This window comes from Drechmeria coniospora, chromosome 03, assembly GCF_001625195.1.
Source record: "Drechmeria coniospora strain ARSEF 6962 chromosome 03, whole genome shotgun sequence".
NCBI lineage: Eukaryota > Fungi > Ascomycota > Sordariomycetes > Hypocreales > Ophiocordycipitaceae > Drechmeria > Drechmeria coniospora.
Window position 1 is genome coordinate 870,522 of NC_054391.1, and position 10,908 is coordinate 881,429.

Below are 10,908 nucleotides of genomic sequence, written 5' to 3' on the forward strand. Positions count from 1 at the left end.
CGTTATTTTCGCAAGTCCGACGCTCATCTGAGTCACGGTCCGCGTACTCGGAGATGGGAGCAGGTTGCTCATGAAAGCTATCAATACTGGACGATTCGTGTCGAGTGCTTCGTGCAACCAACAAAATGAGGATGCGGCAAACGGCTTGATGTGCAATCTCGAGTGTAATTCACGCACCAACCAGGAGCTTTGGCAACACCGTCCAAAACTACTGGGATAGCTGATGCCAATATACATGGGTTCGTCAGTACGGACACGTGCGTGCATGCAGACCCAATGTCTCGCTGCCATGCATCCGGGCGCTGGCAATCGCCGCCTCTCCTCTGCCGCACGGCGGATCGGTTCCATCATCACTCGCAATCAGGCCCTGCTGGCCTACGCCGACGCATAGTCCCTAACAAGTTACCTTCATACGAAGCCATTGTCTTTGACAAGGAGATGCAGTGTAGTTGGTGGGACATGTCGCCGCTGATCCGGGACGCATTCGTGCCGCAGGGGATATGGCAACACCAGATTCCCATTCCAATCTGTCCTTGATATACACGCAATCCTCTTTCACTCATGCTCGATGCCCACTGCAATTCCTGCAAGGAAGGCGGACCAATCTGAGCCACTTCTTGGCCTTCTGGCTCGCCGCATTGCCACTTGGAGACGAGGGAGCTGCCTCCGCCATCCCAATTCGGTGCGATGCCTCATGCATTTTCCCGTTTCCTTCATGCCTCTCGTGCTGCCTCGCAGCGTGCCAATCCGTCGCTGGTTCCACGACGGGTGGAACCGTCGAGTCGTGGCCATTTCCTGCATCCACTCCCACGGCGCAGCCTACCATTCGTATTCACCAGTGGCTTTGTGAAAGACGTATTCTTTGCCGTTGACGGTGAGCACGCCGTCCTTGAGCGTGCATTTCCTGCAGGGGCTCTCGTCAGCAACGTCATCCGCACCAGGGTACGTTCCAGACGGGGGGTTCGAGGGCGACTGGGATGGCGAAAGAAGCAGAGACGTACCACTTGTTCTTGACGCGCTGGACCTTGTCATACATGCAGAGCATGATGTGGCCCAGGCCTTCGTCGTCGACCTCGTCATCGTCGCGGTCGTCCTCGGGGTCGTCGAGATCCGAGTTGATGGCGTCTTCGTCGTCGACGTCGTCGTCGTCGTCGTCTCCGCCGTCGTAAGCGGCCACTCGGACGCCCTTGTCGTTGCCGCGCCCGGCCGGCGCCGCGCGGTGCTTGGTGACCTCCTTGAGGGGTAGCATCAGGCCACCGGCCTCCATGGCCTTGGCCTTGGCGGCAATTTGATCGTGCAGCATGCGGTCAATCTCGACTCTGCCGAGCTCCTCCACGTGGCCACCGGCACCTCGCTGAACAAGTACACCTTCAAAGGAATCGTCGTCGTCACCGGCTCCGTCGGTCTGGCCGTTCCTGATGTGGCTCGCGGCCTGTCCGGCTGCTTGCGATTGGGACTGATCCCCCTGCTGGCCGAGGTTCTGGATGGCGTTGATGGAGCCGGCGGCTCTCATGCCGTACTGAAGCTGCAGTTGCTGCGCCGCTCGGTTGGCAGCAACGCTCTTGTTCTCCATGCCGATGTAGGTGGGAAACGGGGGTATGGCACCCGGGCCCGAACCAGGCTCTTGTTTGATATTTTCTTGCTTGATTCCCTCCTGCTTGACACCGTTCTGGACGGAGCCATCGGTGGCGCTGACCATGGGGAGTGGTATCTGCGACGAAAACTGAGTCTGAGCGTGACCCGGGCTCGGCATCAACGGCGCCGCCGCGGGCGCAGGCTGAGCGGCCTCAACCGGCTGCATAGGCGGCACCGGTTCCGGCTTGGGATCCCAGGGGAAAGCGGCGGCACCGAGCTGGGACAGCTTCTGCTGCCACCCCTACAAGCATGGTATTAGCCAGCATGTCAACGGAAGAGGAGCTGTCCGGCTAGTAAAGGTGAAGTTCAAGGCCATGTTCACCACGACGATCAAGGTGAAGGGGGTATGGAGCGCCGGGGGCCATGGTGCCAGGGGGTAGAAACGGGACCTGCGGGCCAGATGCCAAATCAAGCAGACTAGTGCTTACGAGGCATCCGGGACCCATGACGACAGGGTACGGACAAGCACGTGCGGCATCCGGGGGTGTTGTGCAAGTCGTGGGGAGGAAGAGAGAGGCAACGTGAAGGAGGGGGCGTTCCAATCGAAAGCCGGACGCACCGCAGCGCCGCGCATGGCACCGCATGGCAGCAGAGGCGAGACGGCCAGCGAAAGGACGAGGTTGGATTGGGTTCGTCAAGGGTTTAAAAAGACGCAGACCCGGTCGATCCGAAGGGGGCAAGTCGGAGGGAGACGGAGACGGAGATGGGAAACGAGACGAGAAGCGAGGCTATCCCTACCTGTCGCAGCTCTTCGAGCACCGCCTCCTCGACGCCGCTCTCTTCAAAGTCGACGCGCGAGCTGTTGATGACCTCTTCGATGATGGCCTGGTAGACGGTTCCGACGGCCGAGTTCGACATGATGGCGTCTCGTCTCGGTTGATGGTGATGCGGTGCACTCTGTCGTCAGCTGGCAAGCATGTGGCCGCTTCCTCGTCAGCCGTCGCGTCACTGGCGATTGAGAGCTCACGTCGTGCCCCGAGCAAAACAGCTGTATTCTCTCCGGCTAGCTTTCGGCCTCGGTCTAGCCGTCCAGCCCGGCTCGATGCACGCGGCTCACCGGGAGCGAGTCGAACACGAGCCGCTGGAATGGAGTGCTCGAGGCAGAAAGCCTGCCAGTCCCGAATCCTGACGCGATATCCGACGGGCTTTGCAAGTTCTATCGTACGTCCTCTCGGCTCGATGCTATCTGTGATGCAGTCGATGGTTTTCGTGCGTTCCTCGATCTGCCGACGTTCTGCTGCTCTGTTTGCTTCAGCTGGGAGTGCAGTGGAGTGGTGAGAGTTGCCTGTGCCAGATAGGAATGGACATGGGAGACACCCATGGAACTAGTTGCTGCTTAGTCATTCTCTCGGCCCACGGCCCATAGAGGGCTAGGCCGAATACGACATGCTCGCTGGACATGTACTGTACAGTAAGTACAGTACGGAGTACGTACGGAGTACATGCTGCAAGTACAGATTACTGTACGGAGTACATGTACTATACAATACAGTACGGAGTACATGATGTACATGTACTGTACAGTACGGAGTACATGATGTACATGTACAGAGCACAGTACAGTACTCCGCATGGAGCACTTTGGAACTCAATAAGTTTTTATCAGGATCGGAACTACGGAGTACTCTGTACATGAACTGTGTATTAAAGTACTCCGTAATTGAAGTAATTAATACTCCGTACTCCGTACTCCGTACACCTAATTACTGTACTTGTACAACCAAGTACACCTACAGCACTCCGTCGTAATGACCTACAACTACACTGCTTACTTAATACTGTAATAATACTCCTCGCATACATTTCACGGAGGACTCAACACCATCACCACTTCATACCAAATATCACGCCAAGCCTGCAGGCGGCATGCAGAATCGCAGCATCAACCAGCACTGGCTTAGGCAAGTTCACTGCTGCCGCCCTGTGGATAAAATATTGAGCAGAAAACTCAAGCTCGCGTACCGCCTTCACGAGGACGAGCGTAGCAGGAACAGGACAAGAGCAGGCAACACCCTCGCGACTGTTGGTTCATCTCCTCACACAGAGGCGTCAAGGCGGGGGGGGAATGTAAATAAAATTAGATTCAACGTCGAAAATGAAACAAGGTATTCGGCGACGTCGTATGGCTAACCATTGGATTGCTACGTACGTCGCCTGCCTATCCTTGCCCGCATGGCTGCCTACCAGACCACTCAACCTCGACGGACCATGTCAAGATTCACCGACGACATGGCGCCATACATACAGATGTAAGCTTGCCTCTCCACCTAGCTCGACTGTTCCATTCCATTCCTTCAGCGTGGAGAAGCACTTTCGTACCACGTGCAGATAAGGTGATTGTGCGCACAGAGTCCCAACCAAGCGCCATGCTCAAAATCACACCGCTTCGTGAAATTGAGGTGTATATGAAACCGTCTGCACTTACCGCTTGGCGAGTTGATTCGACGCCCATGCATCCGTCCTTGCATCCATCCGTGCACCCATCCAACTACCTGATGGTCATCTGCTTCACCGCGCTGGCCTTGGTCGAGGCGCCGGCACCGCCGATGGCGCCGGCGCCGCCAGCCTTCTTCTCGAAGATCTTCCAAAACTTCAAGCTTTCGTCGGCCGCTAGCGTGACTGTCAGCATTCGCAGAGGCCAAGGCGGAAGGGAGGGAGGGAGAGAGGTGGACGCACCGGCCGTCGCCAGCATCTGGCCGTCGGGGCTCAGGCAGCTGTGCAGGACCCGGCTCTCGTGGGCGGGGATCTCGACGTTGCGGACGAGCGTCGGGTAGCTCCAGATGCTGAGCGAGTTGTCGGGGAAGCCGCTGGAGCTCACAATCTCCCGGTGGTGGGGGCTCCAGCGCAGGGACGTGACCTGGGAGCCGGTGTCGATGCTGTTGACGCGGGCGCCCGAGGTCGAGTTCCAGAAGTGGATGTGGCGGTCGTAGGAACCGCCGCCGGTGGCGAGCAGGTTCATGTTCCAGGGGCACCAGGCGAGCGCCTTGACGGCCGCCTTGTGGTTGGTCTTGGTGAACTTGGGCACCGACAGCGACCGCGCGTCCCAGATGGACACGAGGTTGTCGTTGCCGCCCGTCGCGAGCTGGGCGCCGTCCGACCGCCACTCGAGGCCGCAAACCTCGGACGTGTGCGAGACGAGCTCGGCCACCTTGTGGTCGGCCACGCGGACGTCGTGGTTGAAGACGAGGCCGCTCCGGGCCCCGGTGGAGAGCGTGTGCTTGCTCCAGCCCATGACGCCGACCCGCGTCTCGTGGCCGAACATGCTGCGGATCTTCTGCTTCTCGGCCACGTCCCAGATCTGCACCTCGCCGGTGCCGAGGCCGACGCCGACGTAGGCGCCGTCGTCGGACCACTTGACGCTGCTGACGTACGTGTCGGCCTGGCTCTCGAGCAGGCAGCTGACGCTACCCTCGTCGGCGGACCAGACGTAGACGCTGCGCTCGAGCCCGATGGCCACCTGGTTGTTGACGCTCCAGTCGAGCAGGTTGAGGTAGTAGTCGTCGATGAGGCCGGGCGCGTCGAGCACGCGCTCGGGCGCCGTCGCGATCCGTCGCCGCAGCTGGGCCGAGCTGGCCGTCGCCGGCTTCAGCGGTCGGTTGTACTGCTGGCGCAGGTCGATGGGCTTGGACGACTCGGGCGGCGCCGGCTTGAACTCGAGGATCCTCGTGTTCAGCTTGACCCCGCACGCGTTGGCCAGGGAATCCTGGTAGGCAACCGTGTTGGGCGACGGCCGCGCGTAGCCGTCGGCCTCGTCGTCGTCGTCGTTGATGTTCAGGCCCTCGAGCGCCGCCGCCGCGTCGTCGGCCGCCGACGAGAGCACCGACGAGCTGTCGACGTCCCTGTTCTTGCCTCGTTGCCGGTCACTCGCCGCGAGCTTGCTGGAGCCGACGTTGGAGATGGCCGAGCTGGCCCCTCGGTTGGGGATGAAACGGTCGGCGCCGTAGCTGAGCGTCGTCTTCTGCAGCTTCTGCCGCAGCTGCGTCTTCCTCGACTTGGAGCTCGCGGGCGTCTTGCCCGTTCCCGTCAGCGTGAAGTCGGACACGCCCAGCTCGAGCGCCCTGCGGGGGGTCTGAACGGCGCGAGCGATGTTGAACTTGGGCGACTCCCGGTGGCCAGGCTTGGCCCCGGACCGCGAGACGTGAGACAAGAGGTTTCCACCGTACGTCGACGACTTTGACGCTGCACGGCAGTCGTTGGTGGCCTGTCCCTCGGCCGTGTATGGAGACGGCGACGAGGGCAGGTTGATCGAGACCGACGTGTTCGCCGAAGACAACCGGGGTGACGGCGTGAGAGGCATCCGTCCGCCCGCGGTGCGAGAGGAGAACAGCCCCTTGTGGGACTTGAGGGGGGTGGATACTGCTGCCGTGGCCATGATGACTGACCGACTTTGCGTCGTGTACTGTAGCAATACCCAAGCGAATTTTCCGGCCTCCGGATTGTGCTAGGACGAGGCTTCGGTAGGCCTCGACGAACTTCAAGAGGCACTAGGCTACTGCTTCTTGCTTCCTCGGTCGTAGTGATTCCTTTATCATCTGCCCAATATCCGATGAATCGAAGCGGCCGTCACGAAGATGCAAGCGGCGGCGGCGGCGGCGGCGGCGGCGGTGGCGGCGACGAGGTCTAGCGAGCTGCAGTTTGATGGGTTTCTCGCAAGCCTTCCACGAGAGACGGATGCCTGGAGCAAGGGAAAAGTAACCTCGCCGAGTGCGAAGGCGAGGGGATTTTGCTGTAGGCAAGATTGTGCTTTTAGAGAGGGTGCAAGAACGCAGAGGGCGTCTCCGTCATTCACCCTTTCCCTTTTATTTACTTTGAGCCCCACCAACCTCATGTCCGGGCAACGGGTTGCAGGGACCAGGGTCTTGTCTCGGTGGATAGAAACTCCGCTCCGCCATGACGTTGGCGACGCTAACCGCTTTCGTCCCCGAACCTGCCCCTGCCCCATCGCAGCTTCCGCATGCTGCAATGCTGCAGGGGGAAGGTGCGAAGGGGCGAGGGGCGAAAGGCAGGAACTCGCTAGCGCCAACTACTGGACGAACAGAAATGTACGTACCTCGACAGGTACTTACTCCTGCACCCACGGAGTGCTCACATACAGTAGGCAGTTCACCATCACCACGGACTCATCTTTCCGTCCATCTATCGATCAATCTACCATACCCATCTACTCCCTCTGTCCACCTTCGGGCACCTCACCCCCTCCTCATCGACCTCGTTCCCGGTGACCTAGCACCGGATTCCGGCGCACTCCGCTCGATCGCTCACGTACAGGTCCAGAGAAATGCCCGCGTCCGTGTAGGGTCCCCCCCCCCGACGGAGTGACAATGTCTCAATCGTCGACTCCAAGCCATCTGCCGCCAGCCCCGTCCATCTTTGGTGGCCCGGCAAGCCACGCTTCCGGTCCGATACAGATAGATCTACACGGGCAGCAGCCTCCTCCACCGGCGGCGGCCGAGGCGGCGAACGAGGCGTCGGATGCCGCGTCCATGATGGCCGAGGTCACACCGCCGTCGGCTGGCTCGTCGTCCAACACCTTCATCATGGCCAATTCCCCGTCCAAGACTCTCCCCGTCGCGGATGGTTACCGGCCCAAGATCACGCGCACCCTCGGGCAGCGGCCAGCCTGTCTTGTCAACGCCTCGGTGACGTACTGTGGCAGTAACCAAATCTTTGCCTTTGGTGGCTTCGACCAGTACACGGACGAGGTTTACAACCACGTCCTCCGCCTCGACCTCGCAACGCACCAGTGGAACTTGGTGGACAATTACGGCGACATTCCGGGCGTTCGGATGGGTATGCCGGCCCGATGCCTGTGATGCCCATGGGCGGCCCTGCCTTTGCTCGTGGCTGACTTGACCTACCGCAGGACACACCGCCACCCTCTATCAAGGGGACAAGCTCTTGGTCTTTGGCGGCGAGAACGAGCACCGGACCTATCTCTCGGATCTCATCATATTCGACCTCAAGACGGCGCACTGGACCCAGCCCCAGGTTTCCGGCCCCATCCCCAAGGGTCGGGCCCGGCACGCCGCCGTGCTGCACGAGGACAAGCTCTTCATCATCGGAGGCATCACGGGCCAGAACAACTACGTGCTGGACGACATATGCTACCTGGACCTGCGCACCTTTACGTGGTCCAAGGCTTGGCGCTTCGTCGGTCGCTTCGACCACTCGGTGTACATCTGGGGCGACCGCGTCTGGGTCTTTGGCGGGCTCAGCGAGGACATGGACAAGGTCAGCGACCTCTGGTGGCTGGATCTGAAGGGGAGCCCCGAGTTCGACTCGCGCCCGCACTTTGGCGTCTTCGACCGCCACTCGGCCACCGGCAGGGCATGCGGTTCCCCCCGTCCTCCCTACAGCATGGCTCCTCCCGCCGTCGTCGGCGCCTCCGGCTACGCGGCCAATTCGCGAACGGCCCAGGTGAACCCGCCTTCCTTCCAGCTCAAGACGTACGCGCCCACGGCCCCCGGCTCCATCTCGTCGTTGAAGTTCATGTCCGGGCCCAGCATCCCATCCCAAGGCTCGGGCACGCACTACCACGCGTACTCCTCGGGCACCTTGCTCGACTTCTTGACCCCCGCCGCGACCATCACGCCGCGGGAGTGCTCCCTCTCGGCCCTCGATCTGGGCATGCTTCGCTGGCAGAAGCTCGCCGAGGGTCGCGAGATCTTCAAGTCGGGCTACAGGTGGCACTACTGCACCATGAACGAGGAGGGCACCAAGGCTTGGCTGCTCGGCTGTCCCACCGACCCGGCCGCGACCGACCTGGGGCCCAACGGATACGAGGAGTACCTCAGGTAAGACGCAAACCCTCATGGACGTCGATTCGAAGCTCACGAGTGTTCGCAGCGACATCATGGAAATTGACCTCCGTCGCTACGGCTTTCTCGGCAACAACATGACGACGGAGCCGCGGACCGAGTCCCGACCCTCGGCCACGACCCGACCGACGGAATCTCCGTCCAAGGGTCTCGGCGCCGACCTCGCCAAGCTCTTCGATCTACCACCGGAATCCGGGAGCGGAACGGATTTTGTCGTCACCGCCTTGGCCGAGGGCTGCGACGAGGAGGACGTCCTCAGCTCCGGCTTGATTCGGGCCGACGACGTTGCTGGGGGCGAAAGCTGGCTCGCCGCCGACGCGCCCACGTCGCAGCCCATCCACGTGCACAAGCTCATCCTGCAGGCACGGTGGCCGCACTTCTCGCGCCTGTACAACGCCCAGATGGCCGAGTTCCACACGAAAAAGATGCACATTCCCGAGCCTTACACCGTCGTCCGGGCCTTTCTCCTCTACCTCTACACCGACAGCATTCGGGGAACCGTCGAACCCGACAGCGACGCGACCACGAGCCTGTCGGACGTGGCCGGCCTCCTGGTCATGTCCAACATCTACAACATTCCCCATCTCCGACTTTTGTGCGTCAACCGGTTGGCCAAGGAGCTCGACGTCGAGCACGCGTGCGTCATATGGTACTGCGCTGGCCTTGCTGGCGAGGAATGGCTTCGCAAGCGCGCCGCGACGTTTTGCATGACGCACTGGGGTCGCATCGTCCGCTCGCGGGGGTTCCTCCGCCTCCCGCGCAACGCCCTCGTTGACCTGTCGCAGGAGGTCGACATGGAAGGACGCGTCATTGCCGGCGAGGAGCTTGAATGGGGCAGCTCGTCGGGCCGGTACGGCGACACGGTGCACAGCACGAGGAAGGCGAGTATTAGCAGCAACCAGACGCAGGTGCTGGATTCCGAGGCCGATGACGATGAGGGGATGGAGCTGAGCTGAGCCGGCTGGGCCCCGATGACAAGATGAATGACGAAGTACACGCATACATGAAGCCATCTACGGCGAAGCCTGGAGCATGGTCGGCCGTCTTGCCACGCCTCATGGGCCGGTTGCATTCACGATTTTGCTTGCTACATCTTCCGCCAGCCAGCTGCTCCTCGCTCCCTTTGTGCAAGAGTCATGCGATATACATGGAGCCTACGCTGTGCTGACAGAGAGGCCAGCATCGAGGACAAGTCTCTCGCGTAGGCTTTGTGGACATGGGAAGGTACATGTCGGTTAAGACTTGCTGATGAGGCCTGGTGAAGCACCGAGCAATGCTGCGGGTTGCACGTAGAAGCAGGATGGGAGACCAAAAGTAGATGGAGAGAGCCGGTGACGGCATCCAGTCTATAAAACCAAAGCTAGAAAAGTGTAGCCTTCCTTTTTCTATGGCCATGAACTTTTGACGGAAAAGACCAAAGTGACAAAGATTTTTTTTACTCCTGCAAGTTCAGGTCCGGATCAACAACGCATCAAGGAGCGATGGCCTGAAATTAGCAGGGTGCCCATGCGTCGGAAATCCAGCCAAGCAGCAGTCGCGCAAAAGAAAAAAACGAAGAGAGAAAGAAGGCAGGCCAGCGACAGATTCTCAAAAAAAATCACGCAAGTCCAATGTATCCGGGAACACGACAAGGTGTCCCTATGCCACTTCGTAAACCCATGCAATCAAGCAGCAACAAATCAAGCCGCAACAAAACAAATGTCGGAACGAGGGGTACAACTCGGCGTTGGAATTGACCCATCGTCCATCCCCACGGCCAGAACGCAGCGCCGACGTGCTCGAAACCGGACGGCGGCCGCTCCTCGCCGGACCGAGGGGAGGGTTCCGACGCACCAAGAAATGCAGTCCATACGTATGTACACCTGCACCGCAAACGGTATAAGCCGGCGAGCTTCCCCGCCATCGTGAGCGGGGATGCGGGGGGCGCCATCGATGGCTTCGTGCTTCGGCGTGCGTGCCGAGGCAGTCCCTTTGAGTCGCCGGGGAACTGTTTCGTCGACGCGGTGGCGGTAGGCAGTGGCGGTAGGTTCGATGGCGACCGACACCACGGGCTTCGCGTGACAGTCGCGACACGACGTCGGCCCAGCGTCGATGACGTTCTCGTTCTCGAGGGGAAAGGTCGAAGAAATAACGCCGCCGCAATGGGCCACGGGCGTGGCGGAGGGCACCGATGGAATGGAAAGAAAGGAGTTGAGTGGGGGGGGATGATGGGGGGCACCGATCGAAACGGTGCATCGCCGCTCGGATGAAAGCGAGGACCTTTCCAGAACGGCGAAAAACGTAGGATGCATCTTCGGGTTGGCTCGAGCCATGGGCCCCGCCGCCGTGCGATGCATCGCGTCCGAGGCGAGTGACTCATCGTCGCTAGCGCCGTCGGTTGCCCTGGGCCTCGAGGAGGGAGGGTTGGGCTGGTTCGGGGGCGGCGTCGGGGCGGTTGCCGGATGAATCATGCCAT

The 10,908-nt window shown here is 60.6% G+C and overlaps 4 protein-coding genes across 4 annotated transcripts; 1 reads left to right on the plus strand and 3 right to left on the minus strand.

Moving 5' to 3' along the window:
• Positions 1-819: 819 nt before the first annotated feature.
• DCS_06100 (transcription factor TFIIA complex subunit Toa1) lies at positions 820-2,493 on the minus strand (the record flags this gene model as incomplete). The annotated part of the gene is made up of 3 exons (XM_040803391.1): positions 820-904; positions 1,002-1,876; positions 2,374-2,493. 3 exons carry the CDS (start codon positions 2,491-2,493, stop codon positions 820-822), a joined length of 1,080 nt encoding a protein of 359 aa, XP_040653495.1.
• Positions 2,494-4,123: 1,630 nt separating this feature from the next.
• Positions 4,124-6,007, minus strand: DCS_06101 (uncharacterized protein; the record flags this gene model as incomplete). Its single annotated transcript, XM_040803392.1, has 1 exon — positions 4,124-6,007. The coding sequence occupies one exon, from the start codon at positions 6,005-6,007 to the stop codon at positions 4,124-4,126; it is 1,884 nt and encodes a 627-aa protein (XP_040653496.1).
• A 949-nt stretch (positions 6,008-6,956) lies between these two features.
• Positions 6,957-9,409, plus strand: DCS_06102 (kelch repeat protein; the record flags this gene model as incomplete). Its single annotated transcript, XM_040803393.1, has 3 exons — positions 6,957-7,425; positions 7,499-8,429; positions 8,482-9,409. The coding sequence occupies 3 exons, from the start codon at positions 6,957-6,959 to the stop codon at positions 9,407-9,409; spliced, it is 2,328 nt and encodes a 775-aa protein (XP_040653497.1).
• A 723-nt stretch (positions 9,410-10,132) lies between these two features.
• On the minus strand, positions 10,133-10,903 carry DCS_06103 (uncharacterized protein; the record flags this gene model as incomplete). The annotated part of the gene is made up of 1 exon (XM_040803394.1): positions 10,133-10,903. One exon carries the CDS (start codon positions 10,901-10,903, stop codon positions 10,133-10,135), a length of 771 nt encoding a protein of 256 aa, XP_040653498.1.
• Between the last annotated feature and the right edge of the window lie 5 nt (positions 10,904-10,908).